Source organism: Oncorhynchus nerka, linkage group LG6, assembly GCF_034236695.1.
Source record: "Oncorhynchus nerka isolate Pitt River linkage group LG6, Oner_Uvic_2.0, whole genome shotgun sequence".
Lineage (NCBI taxonomy): Eukaryota > Metazoa > Chordata > Actinopteri > Salmoniformes > Salmonidae > Oncorhynchus > Oncorhynchus nerka.
In genome coordinates this window covers 57,395,174-57,419,994 of record NC_088401.1, presented here as the reverse complement: position 1 = coordinate 57,419,994, position 24,821 = coordinate 57,395,174, and the positions used below count along the sequence as shown (strand labels likewise).

General features: G+C 43.4%; 2 protein-coding genes across 2 annotated transcripts; one reads left to right on the top strand and one right to left on the bottom strand.

Annotated features, from left to right (window-relative positions):
* Positions 1 to 1,732: 1,732 nt before the first annotated feature.
* LOC115131170 (endonuclease domain-containing 1 protein-like) lies at positions 1,733 to 4,514 on the bottom strand. Its single transcript, XM_029662766.2, has 2 exons — positions 3,942 to 4,514; positions 1,733 to 2,421 (listed from the first exon to the last, which is right to left on the bottom strand). Exons 1-2 carry the CDS (start codon positions 4,227 to 4,229, stop codon positions 1,813 to 1,815), a joined length of 897 nt encoding a protein of 298 aa, XP_029518626.1. The 5' UTR covers positions 4,230 to 4,514; the 3' UTR covers positions 1,733 to 1,812.
* Positions 4,515 to 6,652: 2,138 nt separating this feature from the next.
* LOC115130729 (zinc-binding protein A33-like) lies at positions 6,653 to 16,556 on the top strand. Its single transcript, XM_029662139.2, has 6 exons — positions 6,653 to 7,331; positions 9,371 to 9,466; positions 14,466 to 14,699; positions 14,917 to 14,939; positions 15,194 to 15,309; positions 15,577 to 16,556. Exons 1-6 carry the CDS (start codon positions 6,819 to 6,821, stop codon positions 16,140 to 16,142), a joined length of 1,548 nt encoding a protein of 515 aa, XP_029517999.1. The 5' UTR covers positions 6,653 to 6,818; the 3' UTR covers positions 16,143 to 16,556.
* The last annotated feature ends 8,265 nt before the right edge of the window (positions 16,557 to 24,821 follow it).

The window sequence follows — 24,821 nt, the reverse complement described above, 5'->3', positions numbered from 1 at the left end:
CCCCTGTCCAAATCAAATCAAATGTATTCATCAAATGCGCTGAATACAAGTGTAGACTTTACCATGAACTGCTTACTTACGAGTCTTTTCCCAACAATGCAGTTAAAAGTAAGAACATTTATAAATAGATCAAAAGAAAATAGTAACACAATAAAATAACAATAACGAGGCTATATACAGGCTATATACAAGGAGTACCGGTACAGAGTCAGTGTACTGGGGTATGAGGTAGTTGGTGTGGTTGATTGAGGTAATATGTACATGTAGATGTGGTTAGGTGATTGATTGAAGTACTATGTACATGTAGGTAGGGGGTCAAATGCAGAAAGTCTGGGTAGCCATTTAATGAACTGTTCAACAGTCTTAAGGCTTTGGGGTAGAAGTTGTTCAGGAGCCTTTTGGGTCCAAGACTTAGCGCTCCGGCAGGCTACCGCTTATGTGTGGTAGCAGAGAGAACAGACTGTGATTTCGGGTGGCTGGAGTCTTTGACAATTTTTTTGGGCCTTCCTCTGACCAATAACACTACTAAACACAATAACTTTATGTAGCCTCTCTCTCCCTACAGAACTAGTGCCTACTTCTGGACACACACAATCTGAAACACACTCATACACACTCTGGGATGGACTGTAAGATCAAGGAGGAGGAGTGTGTTCACATGGCTACAGACATTGACATCAACAGACACCGTACATATTCATGAAAAGCATATCTGGACAGAGCGACAAGGACACTGAAACTGACACGGACATGATGTGGACGTAGAGGGGGGTTGAAGAGCTGGGCCAGAGGAGAGGCAGGTGTCTGGATTGGGTTGGGGTGGGGCATCTCTGTTCTGGATGGGAAAACATTCCAGTCACATAGCACACACACACACACACACACAGAAAGAAAGAAAGAACCAGATCGGGCATGCTCATAAAGGACCTTGTCTCATACACTGTTGATTTGTTGTTAGAATGTTGCAGTTTTTGTATTATTATTTAAAATGTATAACGTCAGGAAGAACCAGTTGAGTGGTTAGTGTTTACTCAGTTTATCTTACACCTGCAGAGCTACTCAGTTGAGTGAGTCTGCCAGTCCTGGTCTGACAACCTTAGGAAGTGCTGCCTTGACAATGGCATTTTTTTCCAGTCACAACCGGATTCACAACAGATATATATATATATATATATATGGGAGGATTTTCCCCCCTTTCTCAAGCTCATGTCAAAAGTCATGTGATCAGCATTTATCAGTGACCTTGACACACAAATGCTGCACAACACGTGAGCAAGGTTTAATTTGTATTTGGAGACAATTCCGTTCACAGTTTTGGGTTTGGGAAGTTAAAATGATAGAAATCTGTTAGCAGTGTTTGGAATATGCCATTGTTATCAAAAATGTATGTATATTGTATCTAATTAAAAAGTACCTTAAATATAACATTCTTATCCTTACAAATGGACAGTGTGAACATTAAATGTTGTGTGTGTGTAAACTTAAGGGTAGGTTGTCACAATCCATTGTGACAGATAATGAATTTTCTGGCTGTTCTTTAAAGCTTGACTTTAGTGTATTGAGACTGTTGTTCTATTTCAGTCCACTGGATGGCGCTCAAACACAATACCCACCCTACACGTGTGTGTGCGTGTGTGCGTGTGCGTGCCTGTGTTTGTGTGTCTGTGTGTCTGTGTCTGTCTGTTATGACTGGTCTGCAAACTAGTTCAAAGATCTTAAATCACCAAATATATTATGTTCCACTGTAGATTTTATTTTTCACTGAACAGGGACAGCCCATACAACAGCCCATTACCTAACTACCACACCTGCCTACAGACATTGATTGTGAAACAGGCTGATGTGGACGCCCAGTCTCTGCTGTAGAATAGTCTCCACGGTGTCCAGGGGCATCCGCCTCACATCATACCCCCGAACCGAGGCCTTCGCCTGGGGGTCCACCGGCACAATCTCTCCACCACTATGGCGGTCATTCCGGCCCACAGCAGCATATGATGGGAAGTAGGGTCTCTGTGAGGCGGGGAGACTAGAGTTGTAGGAGGGGCAGCAGTAGGCAGACCACATGTACTCTGGCACCGCTACCCGGTTGGCCATCCAGCGCTCAGAGAGGTATGACAGCGCCCCTGTTACCACATACGCCGGCCCAATGCAGTAGTTACCCATCCGGGCCCTCACCTCAGCCTCCAGCTGAGCCCAGGGGCCAGAGTTTGAGGCTGCCCGCTGAGGGACCACGTTGGTGAGGGTAAAAGTGGACCGGCGGTCCTCTGGGGCCTGGTGGTGCAGGCTGGGGTTGAGGTGACCCTTGGTGTATGAAGAGTTGATGTAGTCCTGGAGCACCGCCTGGCTCTCCACCACATTCTGGTCCACGGGGCCACTCCGCGGGAAACTATGCATCTCTGGACTGGCACCGGAGAACGCCAACTTAGATCACAGAGAGAGAGAGTGAACACTGAGACTATAACCGACACAGAGAGAAAGTTAGTTCAACTTACACTACCGTTCAAAAGTTTGGAGTCACTTAGAAATTTTCTTGTTTTTTAAAGAAAAGCATATTTTTTGTCTATTAAAATAACATCAAATTTATCAGAAAAACAGTGTGGACATTGTTAATGTTGTAAATGACTATTGTAGCTGAAAAAGGCTGATTTTTAATGGAATATCTACATAGGCGTACAGAGGCCCATTATCAGCAACCATCACTCATGTGTTCCAATGGCACGTTGTGTAAGCAAATCCAAGTTGATAAGTTGTGTAAGCGAATCCAACCCACAAAACACCAGTCTCGATGTCAACAGTGGAAGAGGCGACTCCAGGATGCTTACCTGCTAGGCAGAGCTCCTCTGTCCAGTGTCTGTGTTATTTTGCCCATGTTAATCTTCTATATTTATTGGCCAGTCTGAGATATGGATTTTTCTTTGCAACTCTGCCTAGAAGACCAGCATCCTGGAGTCGCCTCTTCACTGTTGACATTGAGACTGGTGTTTTGTGGGTACTATTTAATGAAGCTGCCAGTTGAGGACTTGTGAGGCATCTGTTTCTCAAACTAGACACTCTAATGTACTTGTCCTCTTGCTCAGTTGTGCACCGGGGCCTCCCACTCCTCTTTCTATTCTGGTTAGAGACAGTTTGCGCTGTTCTGTGAAGGGAGTAGTACACAGCGTTGTAACAGATCTTCAGTTTCTTGGCAATTTCTCACATGGAATGGTCTTCATTTCTCCGAACAAGAATAGACTGACAGGTTTCAGAAGAAAGGTCTTTGTTTCTGGCCATTTTGAGCCTGTAATCGAACCCACAAATGCTGATCCTCCAGATACTCAACAAGTCTAAAGAGGGCCAGTTTTATTGCTTCTTTAATCAGAACAACAGTTTTCAGCTGTGCTAACATAATTGCAAAAGGGATTTCTAATGATCAATTAGCCTTTTAAAATGACCAACTTGGATTAGCTAACACAACATGCCATTGGAACACAGGAGTGATGGTTGCTGATAATGGGCCTCGGTAGTGTGCACTGTAGTGTATATGTTTACACATGTTTCCCCCCATCTTATTACAGTGCCTATTATATTGTAATAACCAATTCTACCACGGGTATTTACTCTGAGCTGTTGGGTACAAGAAAATAAAAACATAAACAGAGCTTCCAAGCTTCAATTATGATCCAGTCTTTTTGTTCCTGGAAATCACAATTTAAAAAGGGAAACAGAAACAGAATATTTCCCAGATGACATAACTATTTCTTTGTTTTAACTGCTTTGTTTGAGAGAAGTCACGCTGCTTAACCACTTTTCTAAGGACTCCTAGCTTCACACAAACCCACATCCACACCTATACACACACACACATGCACACCATAAATAGTACTTTTTCTTGAATTGAGTGGAATAAAATGGAATAGACCCTGAATTTAATGCACAGTTACACACAGAGACATACTCCTCACCTGTGGTTCATACATCCACTTGTTCCTGGGCCGTTTGCCTCCTCCAGGGGTAAGTATGTAGGCAGAGTAGAGGGTGGCACGGCGCTGGCGCTGGTACAGGCTGGCAAAGTGGTACTGGTTCCTGTAGCGCTGGCAGATGGGCTGGTACCCCTCTCCCCCCATGCCTTTTGGGGGAGTCTCCATGTAGAAGAAACGGAGGCAAGGGGTGAAGTCACCCACCTCCCCCCAGACCAGACCTCCAAGACTGGCGAGAAGCATGAGCAGAGCCCCCCTACACGAGACAAGCATCCTCCTGCTGAGCACTGGACTGTGTGTGTTATAGAGAAAAGCCTGTGTATCTATCAGCCGAAACTAGTCACTGTCCAATATAGTTTAGCTCAGTCCACTCCTGCCCAACTCAGTTCAGTTCAATTCTCCACAGAGAGCCCTATTCTTCTGTTCACTGTCTGTTGAGGCACCTGTGTAATCGATGGAGAGTGGTCTTCTATCAACCTAGCTTCCAAGGTATTTTATACCTAGTGAGTAGAAACTTAGAGGGTGACACATCCATCTGACACCTCTCCTCCCCTTCTGTTTCCTTGAGATGCGACTGAACTTCCCCGTGCTGACCATAGTGTCTTCTGGGAAATACACAGCCCTTCTGGGACACACATGGTCACTACATGATAGAGGTTAACATAGGAACAGAAATTGAAAGAGCCTCTGCATTAAATCTACACACTGGTCACTGAAACTGAGCTGAGTGAAACTAGAGTTACTGGCACCCAAAATGTGACAGAGAGCAGGTTTCATTTGAAGATCCATAGGTATTTCCCCGTTCCCCCTTGGTGGAATGGAAAGCTGCTGACATCCTACTGGAGGTTAAGGTTCAAGTGTGTTTATGCTTTCAGTTTCCCTTCTCCTTCCTCAAAAAGCCTTTAATCAGAGTGCTGACTCATTTACCAGCTTCAGCTTTTCAAGGCAGTGTTCTGGAACGTTTCGAACCCTCAGGACAACACCTGGGTCACAGCCTAGTCACAGACTCCTCTGACACACTCCGGGATGAAAGTAAGCTACTACAGCCTACCAGCCTACTGCCAAAATAAATATTGGGGGAACGCCGTAATGGTAAAACGTGAGCCTATTACAATTACCACAAAATCCCGAAAAAAATACATACAAGTTATTAATCATTATTTATTTATTTTCAACAGTGGACGTGATTCAGGCTACGTGTAGGCCTAACAATCACAGATCTCATTACAATACACGTAGGTGTTTTGTAAGACATTTTTCTTTCCATTCATGAAATTGCAGTTGCACAGTGCATTGTTGGGGGTTGGATGCTGGAATTATTTTGTAAGTGGACGAATGTCTACAGGTGATTGCTTAACAATCAGATATTAACATGACTGGTTGTGTTTTTGCCACATTGGCATAGGCAGAGCGTCCATAAGGCTAGGTAGGACAAGATTTCCCTATAGTAAATTGAATTAAAACTGCCAAAATGATATAGCCTAATTAGCTTACTCCTGTCTATACACAAAACAAAATAATTTAAAATAGGCTACTATACCAGAAAGCATGATTTGGCCACAGATGATCATTATATTCTTTATTAATAAAAAATAAAAAAGTTGCAGAATGTTTTAAATCGCATAGCATACAGACGGAAGGGCTCGCAGTTTGGGCAACGCGGGAGGCAAATACCAAATTGCAGTTTGTTGAGCTGTGACTGTCAGTAAAAATCAAAGAGACACAGACGGGCGTATCGCAATATTTAAGAATACAATTGAATACAAAAACCATTTGGAAAGTAAATTACTATTGCTGTAAAAAGAGTATCCTATCTTATTGGCACCAGTGGAGAACATCGGCCATATCCCCAGTGAGTGTGCATATTCACTGTCTTCATCATTGGGTCAGTGACACTTTAGTTTGTTTTTGGATGTCATTTTGTATTTCGCAGTGTCGGCAGAGTAGGCTACCGTATAATGTTTGTAGTAGGCTATCAAAATATATTCTGCTAATGTCTCCATTCATGTAAAATGTTGCAGAATAGCATGGAATGTGTAGATAAAAGGCCAACAAGAAATATATCTGATAGGCCATAGCCTAGGTCTACTCTTCGCCCCTACGCACCGCAATGAATAGTATTTTTTGAGTGTTTGAGTTATATTAGCCTAAAATATGACTATCCAATCTAATCATCACATTAGGCATAGTAAACCATCTTACATAAGTCTGCAAATGCAAGGATGCATGGAATGCTTTATTATAAGGGTGTCTTTTTATGGTGAAAATGAGCTACCCCAAACTTGAAACCCACGAGCCGCGGGTGTTAAAAGGATTTGCATGTTAACGGCGATATGACTAATCTTTATTTTGCCTAGGCTACTAGGCCCAGAGATCATTTATTAAATTAATAGGGATTCTATATAAGTAATTCTATATGAATACACTCCTAGGCTATAAAACACATGTGTGCGCGCACTTGGGTGTCCCATACCCGTAATAAATAATATCTACTTTCACCCCTGGGCACACCTACATTACAGTTACACTACATTTAGGCAACTCCTATAGCCCAGATGCTCCATTTCAACTATCCAGTCCCTTTTAGATTCATGAACGCTTGAGGAATTTATAGAAGTAGGAGCAAGGAGCCTACATGAAACTGGGCCAGAGAGAAACCTGGTTCAGTACGCGGCTAACCGCGGGATCTGTGGACTTGTAGACGCACGTCTTCACACTCTTCCGTGAAACAGAGGAACTCAGACACTGTCAGGTCACACAGACCACGCCCTCTCAAATACGGAAGAGTGAACTTTTCCACTGCATCAACCAGCTACTTTCTGAGCTCAACCCCCTGTCCCTTCAGTGAGCAGACGGCTCGGAATGGCTACTGATGCCAGCGCGCTTAAGGAGCTACATAGCGAGCTCAGCTGTCCGGTATGCCTCGACCTCTTCCGTGAGCCGGTGATCCTCGAGTGCGGACACCACTTCTGCCATGTATGCATTACGCAGTGCTGGGAGGCCAAGTCCGACGAGCACCCGACTTGCCCGCAGTGCCGAAAGACATGCCCTCAGAAGCTGCGTCCTAACTCGCTTCTGTGTAATGTCGTGGACAGCGTGAGGAGAGCCCGATCCATGGATTTGAAACCCGGGGACACGGAGCGCGCGCAGGAGGATACAGAAGAACGACAACGGGGGGCCAGTATGCCCAGCTCCGGTTTCAGTTTCACCGGTTCTTCTCAGCGCCACGAGCCAGACCTTTGCGAGGAGCACGAGGAGAAGCTGAAGCTATACTGTGAGGATGATCAGCTCGCGATCTGCCTGGTGTGCGGGATGTCCCGAGGCCACAAGACGCACAACGTCATCCCCATCAATGAGGCGTTCGAGAACTACAAGGTAACACTTTGGAACAATATTTAGTATTTATATATCTACCTATATAGGTGTTTTGCTATAGAAATACGGGTTAATAATACATCACTGTCACAGGGACCTGGCGCATTGGAATGCATCAGGTATGCTAAAACATGCCCATAAATCTGAAACTGCAAAGTTGACAAAGTTACTATATTAAATCAGATATTTTTTTAAACAAGTTTGGACCCAAGCAAAGAGTGTTATTTAAAAACATTTTTGAAGACAATTGGGTCTTTCACATGGTTAAGTGAAATGACAGTTATTTTAATGGTCAATATCATGTTTTTCATGAAATTGGATGATATTTGAAGGAAACCAGATCAAAGTATGATGACCAACGTATTAAAAGTTACTGTTGCTTCTACATTGAACAAGTTTGATCATGAAGTTACTGGTCCCCTCCCCATGTCAAACACTTGGATTCATTATGAAGGGGACAAGGTGACATCACCTTAACTCTCATTTTAATACACCAATGGTAACATGATATTCTCTTACCTAATTTAAATAAATACTGCTTTGTAACCAACATTGGAGAAGGCATGTTTGCAGAGGGGCGTGGTTTATATAGCTAGATAGCTACTCCACTGGTGCCAAAATGTGACTGTAGGGTGTCAGCAAATATAATTGAAAGTCTACCCTATTAATCTATGGCAAAGATACTTATAGGTTTCCCCTTTCATCTGTCTGGTGTTTGGTAGTTACTGGCTAGCTAGGTCTTCATCTGTCTGGTGTTAGGTAGTTACTGGCTAGCTAGGTCTTCATCTGTCTGGTGTTAGCTAGTTACTGGCTAGCTAGGTCTTCATCTGTCTGGTGTTAGCTAGTTACTGGCTAGCTAGGTCTTCATCTGTCTGGTGTTAGCTAGTTACTGGCTAGCTAGTTCTTCATCTGTCTGGTGTTAGGTGTTACTGTGTTTCATCTGTCTGGTGTTAGGTAGTTACTGGCTAGCTAGGTCTTCATCTGTCTGGTGTTAGGTAGTTACTGGCTAGCAAGGTCTTGAGCAAAAGGGGGGTGGCTCATTCAAAACTTTTACGCAGTTGTCATGTCAACACATCCGTCAGTGCTTCTGTGAACCGCATCACAAGAGATGCCAAATGGGAGATGTATAATATATATATATATATATATACACATACATACACAGTACCAGTCAAAAGTTTGGACACACCTACTCATTCAAGGGATTTTCTTTTCTACATTGTAGAATAATAGTGAAGACATCAACACTATCAAATAACACATATGGAATCATGTAGTAACCAAAAAAGTGTTAAACAAATCTAAATATATTTGAGATTTTTCAAAGTAGCCATCCTTTGCCTTGATGACAGCTTTCACACTTTTTGACTGGTACTGGTTTTAATTGATGCAATTTTAATGTTGTTTGAGTTGCTTTGTGTATCACCAAATTTGCTTGAGATGATTTTACTGCAACACTGCTCACTGCATCCAAGTTGCTTGACAAAGGCATTTCAAAGAGCTGTCAGTCAAGGCGACCTTATGAATTTAAGATCCCCGCCCACTCATCTTGTCTTTTCAAATTTCCTGGTAGTTGGCCATGAGAGAAAAAGTACTTTTCATGATGACTGTTCAGGACCTTTAAATCAGCCACTCAGGTCAGTGTGAGTTTATACTTGGAGAGGAATTCAGCATGCCGGTGTCAGGTCTTAGTTCCCAGACATATTAAACCTGTTGTATTTGCCGTGGATGTTTGGTGACATACCTGTCACTGTTTCTACAAATATTTCCCGTCTAAATTCTAACTTTCTTTGGGTTCATTTGGGTAACTTGTTGAAATGGGTCCAGTTAGTTGTAAATGGATCATATGAGTTACATTAAGCTTGTTGTCAGAGAGACTACAGAGGATCCAAAACAGTACATTTTATAATTGACAAGAGAGTTAGGCCTAATTCAATCTCTGTATAACGGAAACACACCCTGTTTTATGAGTCCTATTCTCTTAACTTCACTATGTCTCTCTCTCTCTCTGTGTGTGTGTGTGTGTGTGTCTTCTGCAGGACAAGCTGTCCATAGCCCTAGAGAGAGTACAGCTCCAGACAGGACAGGCTTCTCTCCATCAGGTCCAGACCAACAACAAGATCATGCTCATCAAGGTATACTGACTGCATGTGTGTGCGCCAGCGAGGGTATTCTGGTTTGCGGTGCCCCTAGTCCGAACCAGAATTTCTGTTGACCATGCAACATTCTGCTGCGTTGTCTCACCCAAGCACATGCAAATTAGTTGAATTATAAAGGCTCTATCAATATGATTATTTTGACAGGTGTCACATCAAATATTGGACTGTTGGGAATGTCTCATGCACAATGGTACTCTGAGATTATGATACAGATTATGGGATTAGTGTTCACCCATTCTTCCTCTCAGAAACATTGCAGACACACACACATATTCTCACACACCTAATGTAAGCACACACCATGAGAGTGGCATAAAATACTGGCCTTAGTTAGCACTTAGCAGTGATAAGGTCAATGCTAGAATTTAGAATGGGCCCGGGACTCCCCCTCTGTATTCTAACACAGACTTCACCTCACAAGGTAAAGTCTATAAGAGTGTTGTACGTGTGTCTGAGGCAGATATGGAATGTGCAGGATGTCAGGGGGGCGGTAGAGTCCTGCCTTTAAGATGAACAGAGCACAGTCATGTGGTCCCCATTAACGAGGAATGCCCTGTATGTCTATGTGTCTGTTTGTCTGTCACATGCTGACAAACTTACTCTCCCCCCTTCACTCGGTCTTTCACTTCCCTCTGTCTCTCTGTCTCTCTGTAGGGCTCAGGAAGTGAGTAAGGATGTATGTCAACAATCTAGCCATAAAATGTGTGTGTGTGTGTGTGTGTGTGTGTGTGGTGGAGGTGGTTAGCTGTTCTTGTGATGTATGACCTTTTTTATTTTTATTATTTTCAGTAAACTGACTGAGATTTTAACGGAACACTGCGTTTCTCTCTTCCTTACATGATCAGTTATTGAAATGTTGCCACATGTGTCTGTTTTGTGCTTCATGTTGTCTTTGTTGTGTATTGTTCTATATAATTCCTGTCTCCGCCTCTGGAAAGCCCGTCATTGTAAATAGGAATTGGTTCTTAAAACCTCCCCAGGGTACGTGGGAAGGTAGCGTCCCACCTGGCCAACATCCAGTGAAATTGCAGAGCGCGAAATTCAAACTACAGAATTGTACAAATGTAACATTCTTGAAAATACACATGCAATATGTCAAATTAAAGCTTGACTTCTTGTTAATCCAGCCACGTTGTCAGATTTCAAAAAGGCTTTACTGCGAAAGCAAACCATGCGATTATCTGAGGACAGCACCCCATGAAACAAACACAGAAAAATCATATTTCATCCCGCCAGGCTCGAAACAAAACTCAGAAATAACGATGAAATTCATGCCTTACCTTTGAAGAGCTTCTTCTGTTGGCACTCCAATATGTCCCATAAACATCACAAATGGTCCTTTTGTTCGATTAATTCCGTCGTTATATCTCCAAAATGTCAATTTATTTGGCGCATTTGATCCAGAAAAACACTGGTTCCAACTCGTGCAACATGACTACAAAATACCTAATAAGTTACCTGTAATCTTTGTCCAAAAATTTCAAACAACATTCCTAATACAACTTTAGGTATTTTTTAATGTAAATAATCAATCAAATTTAAGACGGGATAAACTGTGTTCAATACCGGAGGAAAACAAAGTGGAGCGAGCTTTCAGGTCATGCGCCCCAACCACAACAGTACACTAGACTCGACCCTCGTTCTGAACAGAGCTACTACTTCATTTCTCAAAGGAAAAACATCAACCAATTTCTAAAGACTGTTGACATCCAGTGGAAGCGATAGGATTTTCAAGCAAGTGCCTTAGAAATCTAGATCCCCATAGAAAACCCATTGAAAAGGGTTAACCCAGGCCCTGTAGAGGTTAACCCAGGCCCTATAGCCCCCAGTTCCACCCCTATTCCCCAGGCGCTAACATTTGTTGACTTCTGTAACCATAAAAGCCTTGGTTTCATGCATGTTAACATCAAAAGCCTCCTCCCTAAGTGTGTTTTATTCACTGCTTTAGCACACTCTGCCAACCTTGGTGTCCTAGCTGTGTCTGAATCCTGGCTTAGGAAGGACACCAAACATTCTGAAATTTCCATCCCCAACTACAGGATTTTCCACCAAGATAGAACTGCCAAAGTTGGGTGGAAGTTGCAATCTACTGCAGAGATCTGCTATGCTATCCAGGTCTGTGCCCAAACAGTTAGAGCCTCTACTTTTAAAAATCCACCTTTCCAGAAATAAGTCTCTCACTGTTGCCGCTTGTTTACAGACCCCCCTCAGCCCCCAGCTGTGCCCTGGACACCATATGTGAATTAATTGCCCCCCATTTATCTTTAGAGATTGTACTGTTAGGTGTCCTAAACTGGGATATGCTTAACACCCCGGCCGTTCTACAAACTAAGCTAGATGCCCTCAATCTCCCACAAATGATCATGGAACCTATCAGGTACAACCCTAAATCCGTAAACATGGGCACCCTCATAGATATCATCCTGACCAACCTGCCCTCTAAATACACCTCTGCTGTCCTCAACCAGGATCTCAGCGATCACTGCCTCATTGCCTGCGTCCGTAATTGGTCCGCGACCACCCCTCATCACTGTCAAACGCTACCGAAAACACTTCAGCAAGCAGGCCTTTCTAATCGACCTGGCCCGGGTATCCTGGAAGGATATTGACCTCATTCCGTCAGTAGAGGATGCCTGGTTATTCTTTAAAAGTGCCTTCCTCACCATCTTAAATAAGCATGCCCCATTCAAAGAATTTAGAACTAAGAATAGATATAGCCCTTGGTTCACTCCAGACCTGACTGCCCATGACCAGCACAAAAACATCCTGTGGCCTACTGCATTAGCATCGAATGGCCCCCGCGATGTGCAACTTTTCAGGGAAGTTAGGAACCAATATACACAGGCAGTTAGGAAAGCAAAGGCTAGCTTTTTCAAACAGAAATGTTCATCCTGTAGAACAAACTCCAAAATGTTCTGGGACACTGTACAGTCCATGGAGAATAAGAGCACCTCCTCCCAGCTGCCCACTGCACTGAGGCCAGGAAACACTGTCACCACCGATAAATCCACTATAATTGAGAATTTCAATAAGCATTTTTCTATGGCTGGCCATGCTTTCCACCTGGCTACCCCTACCCCTGTCAACAGCTCTGCACCCCTCACAACAACTTTCCCAAGCCTCCACCATTTCTCCTTCTCCCAAATCCAGGTAGCTGATGTTCTGAAAGAGTTGCAATCTGGACCACTACAAATCAGCTGGGCTAGACAATCTGGAGCCTCTCTTTCTAAAATTATCTGCCGCAATTGTTGCAACCCCTATTAATAGCCTGTTCAACCTCTCTTTCTCATTGTCTGAGATTCCTAAAGATTGGAAAGCTGCCGCAGTCATCCCCCTCTTCAAAGGGGGAAACACTCTAGACCCAAACTGTTACAGACCTAAATCCATCCTACCTTGTCTTTCTAAAGTCTTTGAAAGCCAAGTTAACAAACAGATCACCGACGATTTCGAATCTCACCGTACCTTCTCCGCTATGTAATCTGGTTTCCAAGCTGGTCATGGGTGCACCTCAGCCACACTCCAGGCCCTGAACGATATCATAACCTCCATCGATAAAAGACAATACTATGTAGCAGTCTTCATCGACCTGGCCAAGGCTTTTGACTCTGTCAAAACTCAACAGCCTTGGTTTCTCAAATGACTGCCTCGCCTGGTTCACTAACTACTTCTCAGATAGAGTTCAGTGTGTCAAATCGGAGGGCCCAGACCTCTGGCAGTCTCTATGGGGGTGCCTGAGGGTTCAATTCTTGGGCAGACTCTTTTCTCTGTATATATCAATGATGTCACTCTTGCTGCTGGTGAGTCTCTGATCCACCTCTACGCAGACGACACCATTCTGTATACTTCTGGCCCTTCTTTGGACACTGTGTTAACAAACCTCCAGACGAGCTTCAATGCCTTACAACTCTCCTTCCATGGCCTCCAACTGCTCTTAAATGCAAGTAAAACTAAATGCATGCTTCAACCAATCGCTGCCCGCATCTGCCCGCCCGTCTAGCATCACTACTCTGGACGGTTTTGACTTAGAATATGTGGACAACTACAAATACCTAGGTGTCTGGTTAGACTGTAAACCCTTGACTTCGGCGATGTCATTTACAAAATAGCCTCCAACACTCTACTCAGCAAATTGGATGCAGTCTATCACAGTGCCATCCGTTTTGTCACCAAAGCCCCGTATACTACCCACCACTGCGACCTGTATGCTCTCGTTGGCTGGCCCTCGCTTCATATTCATCACCAGACCCACTGGCTCCAGGTCATCTATAAGTCTTTGCTAGGTAAAGCCCCGCCTTTTCTCAGCTCACTGGTCACCATAGCAGCACCCACCCGTAGCACACGCTCCAGCAGGTATGACCAGGTTCACTGGTCATCCCCAAAGCCAACTCCTCTTTGTCCGCCTTTCCTTCCAGTTCTCTGCTGCCAATGACTGGAACGAATTACAAAAATCACTGAAGCTGGAGTCTTATATCTCCCTCACTAACTTTAAGCACCAGCTGTCAGAGCAGATCATTGTACCTGTACATAGTCCATCTGTAAATAGCCCACCCAACTACCTCATTTCCATACTGTTATTTATTTTTTGCTCCTTTGCACCCCAGTATCTCTGCTTGCACATCATCTTCTGCACATCTATCACTCCAGTGTTTAATTGCTAAATTGTCATTATTTCGCCACTATGGCCTATTTATTGCCTTACCTCCCTAATCCTATTACATTTGCACACACTGTACATAGACTTTTCTGTTGTGTTATTGACTGTACGTTTGTTTATCCCATGTGTAACTCTGTGTTGTTTGTGTTGCACTGCTTTGCTCTGTCTTGGCCAGGCCACAGTTGTAAATGAGAACTTGTTCTCAACTGACCTACCTGGTTAAATAAAGGTGATTTTTTTTTTTTTAAGTAACGGTCTCTGAGATGTATTCCATACCCAGTCTGTAACACCAATATCATTCTCTGTTTCTCCCCACATCAGGAGCGAGCTGGGGACTTGGAGGTGCAGGTGAGTGCAGAGTTTGGACGTCTGAGGGAGTTCCTTCTCCAGGAGGAGGAGAGAGTGAAGGAGAGACTGCAGAGGGAGAAGGAAAAGAGGCTCAACCAATTGGATGAGGCCCTCAAACGCACCACAGAGCAAATCAGCCAATTAGAGCAAACCGCCGACCAGCTTCACATCAAACTCCGAGAGGAGGAGAACCCGGCACAACTCAGGGTGAGAGGAGAGAAAGGAAGAGGAAAGGAGAGGGGGGAAGGAGATGGGAGGAAATATGGATTTTAGAGGAGGGAGGGAAAGGGGTTAAGGGTGGTGGTGGAAAAAGAACCAGAGGGATTGTGGGAAAGGGAAAGAGGAGGGTAGAAGGTTTCTGAGTAGGAGAAGAGCGTGTGCGTGTCTCGGCATGGCCACATATCTCTGTTTTTGTTTCTTACAGGGAATCAAAGATTTTATTGGAGGGTAAGTTATTAAATCCATGGTTGTTATTTGATGCTACAGCTCATAGAGCTCTGCAACATCCACATGACTCCACATGATTGAATTAAGTCTAAAAAAGGTAACCCAATGTTCCACAGTGTTTCATTAATCTTTATTTGTTCTATAAGGGTACTTTGTAAATTTGATAAAGACTCAGAAACAGGCCTTTCTAAGTAAATTAAACCCTGTCTCTCTCTTTCTTTCTCTCTATCTCTCTCTCTCTATCTATCTCTCAGGACAGAGAGTGTGTTTGAGCGCCCCCCGGAGGTGAGTGTGGATCTGCAGGAGGGAGAGTTCCTGGGACCACTGCAATACCGCACCTGGAGGAGGATGAACTCTGGGCTTCAGCCAGGTATAACCACAGCCATATAGAGTTAGACAACACACACCTTACCCAAACCTGACCACATTGTAGACCACGCCTGAATCCATTGGTCCACAGCTCTCACATATGTGACCACATTTCACCACCGGGTCCACCTGATTGCATTCTATCAAACCTGACTGCACTTAACAGTATCCAACCACACCTATGAGCTGGCCGCATACACCAGGATTAACACTCGACTTCACACCCAATAACTCTTGTTAATATTTGAATGCCTCTGTCTGTCCCTAGGTGTGACAGCAGTGACTCTGGATCCAGACACAGCTTACCCCAGGCTGTGGGTGTCCCCGTGCTGCACCCAAGTCAGTGTGGGGGACATCCAGCCCAACCTGCCCAACAACCCTGAGCGCTTCACCCGCTACAACATCGTCCTGGGCAGCCAGGCCTTCACTTCAGGGCAACACTACTGGGTGGTTGAGGTGGGCACGAAGACGGCCTGGGGGCTGGGGGTGGCGACCGCTTCGGTCAACAGGAAGGACGAGATCAGCCTGTGTCCGGACGATGGCTTCTGGACCCTGGTGATGAGAGACGGGCGGGACGGGAGTGAGTACGAGGCCTGCACAAACCACGAGGAGAGCCTGCTGCACCCCCCTCGCCCCCCCAGGAGGGTAGGGGTGTACCTGGACTACAGGAGGGGTGTTGTGGCGTTTTACGACGCAGGAGATATGAGTCACCTGTTCACATTCTCCGATGCCACATTCACAGAGCCGGTGTTCCCCTACTTCAACCCCTGGCCAATCATCAACGGGAGAAACCGGGAACCTCTTATTATTGTTAGCCCAGACCCGGAGGTGTGATAGAACTGTTAAGAATTGTTATGAACTGTCTGAGAAATAGCAGAGAACTGTTAACAAATGTCAGAGAACACTGAAAACCAAATACAAGAAAGTCGAACAAGGTTAGAAAAGCTGTGAGAAACAGCATCATACTCACTAATGTACTAACAATGTTCACTGTTTTGTCATTTATGTTACCATGGATAATGTTTTGTGTTTGAAGAGAGCACATGCCAGTGGACTTTAAAGTAAGCCACATGGAAAAAAGAATTGAAAAGTACCTTAAATATAACACTCTTATCCTTACAAATGGACAGTGTGAACATTAAATGACATAGTATTATAGTATTATAGTTAATTATAGTATTATTCTATAAAGTATACATAGTAAGATGACAGTGTATTTGACATTTTAATAAAAGAGTATATACTGTACATGTGAAAAGGTATTCTACTCATGTACTAACTGACTCCAATAGCAACATAATGAAAGCTGTGTGTGTGTGTGTGTGTGTGTGTGGATAACCTTCGTGGTAGGTTGTCAATCCATTGTGACATAATGAACTGTCTGGCTGTTCTTTAGAGCTTGACTTTAGTGTATTGAGACTGTTGTTCTATTTCAGTCCACTGGAGGGCGCTCAAACACAATACCCACCCAATACGTGTGTGTGTGTTTGGGGGTAGGGTGATAGGAAGATAATGATGCAGTAGCGTAAAGGACCTGGGGGAAACGTTGGCTGACTGTAGAATAAAAAGGTGCTGTGCTACATCCACAATGTGGTTGTTCTACAGATAGATCACACTGTTAGGTTCTAATTTTCAGAGTACAAACTCAACGGACACCATGAAAGGTTAAACCAGGTGTATTCTTAGAGGGTCAATACAGCTGCATTAGACAAAAACATGGTTTCACCTGTGGTAGTATACAGACCCCACTTTGGGTGGAGTCTCCTCCTTATCACTAAACATTGCATCGTTATTGCTAGGCAAGGAGCTGAGTGATATGGGCCTTAAACGATTCCTCCCCTTATCAGTACTGCTACATGTGATAGGTTTTCCCTGCACTCAGCCCCTCCCAAGCTTACTTATTGCACCCCTCATGTCTCTATTATACCTAATGATTAATAATATACCTAATGATAAATAATATATCTAATGATTAATAATATAGAAAGCTCAGAAACCAAATCTATCAACACACATGTCATATGTCTGGCCTGTTGTTTGGGAACATGCAGATAATGAACTGTGGCTGTTCTTTAGAGACTACGGTGTTTTCAGACTGTTGTTCTATTTCAGTCCAACACAACGGCCACCCCACACGTCATTCACACACTGGTGGCAACAAAAGAGAACGAGCTTTCGATGATCAAGAGCTGCACTTAAGAAATCGCTGATTAAAATCCATGTGTCAACGTCGGGGATTTAACACCTAAAATATGGTTCATGTAGCCACACTACGCCATCTTCTTTATACACGAGGTGAGGTCCTCTGACTAATCTAAAACACACAGGTTCTTTGCATCGGAGTGGAGTATGCCAGGGATATACAAACATGCACGTTTCATTCACAATCCCAATTATTCAAGCAACTCAACGAAGGCTTCTCACGGACACCACCTTCAGCGTATAGCGCTCCGTACAATCACTGCTGACAAGCACAACCGGGTTAAATCGACCCCTGAGTTCCATCGGTACATAGGTTTTCAAACGTCTATCAATGTATTACATTTCAATCAATATTCGTGTTATTTCTGGCCAACACACAAAATACATACCCAGGAAGGCACGGCATGGAAGAAGGGGAGCAGGTACCAGTGGTCACGGGCAACCTTGCCATGAACATACGGACAATCCATCGTCGCCACACCCATCCTCCCAAGGCACGCCAACCTGCACATAGTAATAGGATCCCCGGAACAAATGAAACAGACAAACATGTATACCTTGAGCCATGACCTTAATTGGAAATTAGACACCTGGCGCTGACAGAGGCTGCGTTCAACATTTCAACATGTTACACCTTGGCTGTGGCGCTAAATGATTAACCTACCGGTCAGAAAGGGGTTCAGATTAGAGCAGAGGTTCAAGGTGGTGCTATAGTACTGAGAAAACCACAGGGCCATGTGTCTTAAGTTCGTGTGTGTCTGTGTGTGAGAGTGTGCTGTGTGTGAGCGGGAACAGGTGCGGTATACGCAGGAAGTGTGTGGTGTGTGTGGTGTTGTGTGTTGTGTGTAGGATTATCACCGAGACATTGTTTCAGCCTTCTATATCTGACACTTTCAACTTGATAAGCGAGAAGCTACCAGACTATACCACAATACAATATGAAAAAAAGAAGAAAGCTGTTAAATACTAATCCCTTCTATATTTGGCGCTGGACATGTATATGCTTGTGTTTTACATCATGTATATATGTGGTATTACAAGTCTATTGCAACATAAGACCACAGGCTATTGTATCCTCAGATGGGCACACAACTATTCTTAAAGTTGACTTAACGTGGACAGTCAATTGTTTTTACTTGTTAAGTATGTTAAGTCTACTTACAGTGCATTCAGTATTCAGACCCCTTGACATTTTCCACATTTTGTTACGTTGCAGCCTTATTCTAAATTGGATGACCTTATTTTGTTCCCTAATCAATCTACACACAATTCCTCAAAATGACAAAGCGAAAACAGGTTTTTAGACATTTTTGCAAATGTATTAAAAAATAAAAACTGAAATACCTTATTTACATAAGTATTCAGACCCTTTGAATATGAGACTCAAAATTTAGCTCAGGTGCATCCTGTTTCCATTGATTAACCTTGAGATGTTTCTAAACTTGATTGGAGTCCACCTGTGGTAAATTCAATTGAATGGACATGATTTGGAAAGGCACACAACTGTCTATATAAAGTCCCACATTTGACAGTGCTTGTCAGAACAAAAACCAAGCCATGAGTTCGAAGGAATTGTCCATAGAACTCCGAGACAGGATTGTGTTGAGGCACCAATTTGGGGAAGTTTTCCAAAACATTTCTGCAGCACTGAAGGTCCCCAAGAACACAGTGGCCTCCATCATTCTTAAATGGAAGAAGTTTGGAACCAACAAGATTTCTGCTAAAGCTGGCCGCCCTGCCCTGCCCTGCAAACCAAGCAATCGGGGGAGAAGGGCCTTGGTCAAGGAGGTGACCAAGAACCCGATGATCACTCTGACAGATCTCCAGAGCTCCTCTGTGAAAATGGGAAAAACTTCCAGAAGGACAACCATCTCTGCAGCACTCCACCAATCAGGCCTTTATGGTAGAGTGGCCAGACAGAAGCCACTCTTCAGTAAAAGGCACATGACAGCCCGCTTGGAGTTTGCCAAAAGGCACTTAAACACTCTCAGACCATGAGAAACAAGAATCTCTGGTATGATGAAACCAAGATTGAACTCTTTGGCCTGAATGTCAAGCGTCACGTTTGGAGGAAATCTGGCACCATCCCTACAGTGAAGCAATGTTTTTCAGCGACAGGGACTGGGAGACTAGTCAGGATAGAGGGAAAGATGAACGAAGCAAAGTACCGAGAAATACTTGATGAAAACCTGCTCCAGAGCGCTCAGGACCTCAGACTGGGGAAAAGGTTTACCTTCCAACAGGACAATGACCCTAAGAACACAGCCAAGACAATGCAGGAGTGTAATGTCTCTGAATGTCCGTGAGTGGCCCAGCCAGAGCCCCGAGCGAACATCTCTGGAGAGACCTGAAAATAGCTGTGCATTGAAGCTTCCCATCCAACCTGACAGAGCTTGAGAGGATCTGCAGAGAAGAATGGGAGAAATTCCCCAAATACAGGTGTGCCAAGCTTGTAGTGTCATACCCAAGAAGACTCAAGCTTGTAATTGCTGCCAGAAGTGCTTCAACAGAGTACCTAGCAAAGGGTCTGAAAACTTGTGTAAATCTTATATTTCTTTTTTTTTATATACATTTGCAAAAAAATTCTAAAAACCTGTTTTTGCTTTGTCATTATGGGGTATTTTGTGTAGATTGATGTGGGATTTAAAAATATATATATATATTTCAGTAAGGCTGTAACGTAACTAAATGTGGACAAAATCAAGGTGTCTGAATACTTTCCAAATGCACTGTATCGCAAGACTGAATCGGGCCCATAGTAAGTTCATTGTCCATCCCTTCATTAACAAACAAATTAATGATGAAGGTTCTTCTAGTTCATCTGTCTATCTTATCTGTAATTAGATAGCATTACTCCAAGCCTAATCTACATCCAGTAACACAAGCCTTCCGTTTTACATTACTGTTTATCCATCCATCACCTCCCTCCCTCCTTCTCTCTCTCTCTCTCTCTGTTCAAGGAGAGATAACTCATCATAGGCATACAGGTAGATCTCTAGGAACAAGGAGAGATAACTCATCATAGGCATACAGGTAGATCTCTAGGAACAAGGAGAGGACTTTGATTTATGATTGGACTTGTAAACAACCCTGGGTTTCATTTCAGATACATTTCCCAGTGTTTCATAAACATCATTTAGCGCCTCACACCACTCCACCTGGGTCCCCTCAAACAGAGCGGCTCAAATCACCTCGCCTCTGTCTCTGGACAATCCTCCTGCCTCGGTCCTACAACCCTCCAGAATTAAGATCATGGTGGTTTTCATTAGAAACCAAGTGCCACAGTCCAATCGAAATTAGATCACGCATATATGAATAAATAAATAAATATATATATATATATATATATATATATATATGGACAAAGGGTTCCTCGTTCGCAGGTTCAAGGCCAGCAAAAAATATATATATATTTTAAAGCATAGAACAGAAAGGCCTGTAATAGCATGTGTTGAAACGGGAGAACCCAGTGCCCATTTTATTCAGAGCGGTATTGGGTGAACATCCCCAGTTCATTCTGGACAGTGCTGTGGCAATATTGAGGGAAAGCTGCTGAGCGCTTTATCAACTGTTTGGTCATGTGAATAGTCTAATTCAGTTGCTATATCAGATAGTGTCACGTCCTGGCATTTGTATTTTGTGTTTTCTATATTATTTTGGTCAGGCCAGGGTGTGACATGGGTATTTATGTGGTGTGTTTTGTCTAGGGCTTTTTTTGTAGGTTATGGGATTGTGGTTAGTGGAGTTGTCTAGGAAAGTCTATGGTTGCCTAGAGTGGTTCTCAATCAGAGGCAGGTGTTTATCGTTGTCTCTGATTGGGAACCATATTTAGGCAGCCATATTCTTTGAGTGTTTGGTGGGTGATTGTTCCTGTCTCTGTGTTTGTTTGCACAAGATAGGGCTGTTTTGGTTTTTCACGGTTCCTGTGTATTGTTTATTTATCATCTTCATTAAAGATGTATAAAGATAACCATGCTGCATTTTGGTCCTCCTTTCTTTCGACAGAAGAAAACCGTAACAGATAGGGAAATAATACAGTGCTATAATACAGTGGCTTGCCTATGGAAATGATATAAAAGTCCCCGTTGGCTAGATGTAAAGGTACAGGTGGAAACAGCAATACACGTGTGGTTAAGTTTACATTCTGTAATGCAAGTATATCACTCGATCATCTCTCGATGAGTGAAGGAGACTCCGTTACTGAATGATCAATGATAGCCTACACCCAGTTTTAAATCATTGGATAACAAATACAGGCTGTGATGATCAGTATAGAACTATTGACTGTAAAAGTGTGCTGTTTTCAGACAATTGATACAGCTTGTGTCATAAGGGAGCACCAATGCAGGTTGGATTCATTTGCACACAGGGAGGGACCAGGGAACTGGTCACAATATGGAAGCAGTGGGCAGATAAGAGGCACGTTTAATTACCCTGTGTGGACACAACAAATCTTGATCAGATCATCTCGATAGGATGACGACAACCACATGTTAAGGTGTAAACATGGCTTCTGCCTCTCCCTTATCCACCTCTCTTACTATCATTCTCTTTCCGCCGGGCCCTCCTGAGTTATCCCTTTGTAAAATACACCATTCTATTTTTGACCAGTGCAACTCTGGATGTTTTTGTCGTAATGGATCTCTTTTCTCCCGGTCTGAGTTTGTGCTCCCCAATCAATAACTAATGACCAGACAGATAGGGGAGGGAGAGAGATAGGCTTAATGTGATTAATGGAAACCTCATTAGGAACTGGAGAAATGTTTGTTACCATACGCTTATCCTTCAGCTTGAATACTATCAACTTCTTTTTCAGCCGGAAAGAGGTTAAGAGCTGGCTAAGAAGGGAGGGGTGAATAGAGGAGGAAAGAGGTTAAGAGCTGGCTAAGAAGGGAGGGGTGAATAGAAAGAGGAGGGGCCAGAGGTCAAGAAAACAGTGGGGCAAATAGGATAGAATACTTTATAATCTGTTTGGAAATGTTCCATGTGTCATTACATTACAAGCATACAGACATGGCAGACATAAAGACATACTGTAACATAAGATACAGACAGAGTTCAACCCAATTTACACATAATAGATGTAGGTGGTAATACAAAACACAGGAGGCTGCTGAGGGGAGGACGGCTCATAATAATGGCTGGAATGGACTAATGGAATGGTATCAAACACATGGAAATCGATTACCATTCCATTTATTCCGTTCCAGCCGTTACCGTGAGTCCGTCCTCCCCAATTAAGGTGCCACCAACCTCCTGTGGTACAAACAGTATGTGGCTAGGTTACATTGATAGCCCTTGTTTATTGAACTGAAACTGATTGGAGACCAGCCGAAGGGATGGAGAGTGATGCTCATCATTTATCCCGGGACTATTTGTGGTCCTTCACTATCCTATAGACTAAGGGCTAAGTACTGTTCTGGAATGAGAAGGAAGAGCAGAGGTGGTTATTACTTCTTTCTAGAAAGCAGATGCTTTCAGTGGAATTAAATATCTGTGGTGATGTCATACATGTCCGTGTAAGGAAGAGCTTAGAGTTATGCTCTTAGCCAAACTGTGATTGAGCATAGAGTATGTGTGCTTGGTTAGTTCACGGCACACAGGCACAGTACCAGTCAAAAGTTTGGACACAGTCACTCATTAAAGGGTTTTTCTTTGTTTTTACTATTTACTACATTGTAGAATAATAGTGAAGACATCAAAACAATGAAATAACAAATATGGAATCATGCAGTAACCAAAAAATGTGTTAAACAAATCTAAATATATTTTAAATGCGAGATTCTTCAAATTTGCCTTGATGACAACTTTGCACACTCTTGGCATTCTCACAACCAGCTTCATGAGATAGTCACCTGGAATGCATTTCAATTAACAGATGTGCCTTGTTAAAAGTTAATTTGTGTAATTTCTTTCCTTCTTAATGCGTTTGAGCCAATCACTTGGGTTGTGACAAGGTAGGGGTGGTATACAGAAGATACCCCTATTTAGTAAAATACCATATTATGGCAAGAACAGCTCAAATAAGCAAAGAGAAACGGCAGTCCGTCATAACTTTGAGACATGAAGGTCAGTCAATTCAGAAAATGTCAATAACTTCGAAAATATCTTAAAGTGCAGTCGCAAAAACCATCAAGCGCTATGATGAAACTAGCTCTTATGAGGACCGCCACAGGAAAGGAACCCAGAGTTACCTCTGCTGCAGAGGATAAGTTCATTAGAGTTAACTGCAAATCAGATTGCAGCCCAAATAAATGCTTCACAGAGTTCAAGTAACAGACATCAACTGTTCAGAGGAGACTGTGTGAATCAGGCCTTCATGGTCGAATTGCTGCAAAGAAACCACTACTAAAGGACACCAATAATAAGAAGAGACTTGCTTGGGCCAAGAAACACGAACAATGGACATTAGACCGGTGGAAATCTGTCATTTGGTCTGATGAGTCCAAATGCGAGACTTTTGGTTCCAACCACCGTGTCTTTATGAGAAGCAGAGTAGGAACGTATGATCTCCGCATGTATGGTTCCCACCGTGAAACATGGAGGAGGAGGTGTGATGGTGTGGGGATGCTTTTTTGGTGATACTGTCTGTGATTTATACTTAACCAGCATGGCTACCACAGCCTTAAGCAGCGATACGCCATCTCATCTGGTTTGGGCTTAGTGAGACTATCATTTGTTTTTCAACAGGGCAATGACCCAACACACCTCCAGGCTGTGTAAGGGCTATTTGACCAAGGAGAGTGATGGAGTGCTGCATCAGCTGACCTGGCCTCCACAATCACCTGACCTCAACCCAATTGAGATGGTTTGGGATGAGTTGGACCGCAAAGTGAAGGAAAAGCAGTCAACAAGTGCTCAGCATATGTGGGAACTCCTTCCTTCAAGTTGGAAAAGCATTCGTCATGAAGCTGGTTGAGAGAATGCAAAGGCAAAGGGTGGCTACTTTGAAGAATCTTGAATATAAAATAGATTTTGATATGTTTAACACTTTTTGGTTACTACATGATTCTATAAGTGTTATTTCATAGTTTTGATGTCTTCACTATAATTATACAATATAGAAAATAGTAAAAATAAAGAAAAACCGTTGAATGAGTACAAAGTGACAAAGTATGTGTGTGTGTGGGGGGGGTGATGGAGAGATAGGATGAGAGAGAGAGCGAGAGAGAGAGGAAGTGGAGAGAGAGAGAGAGAGAGAGAGAGAGAGAGAGGGGGGGGGGCAGGAACTCAATCCCTGAGTTGCAGGACACATGATGATAAAACCCCCCTCACCTGGACGAACAGGACGAGAGATAGAGAGAGGCACGC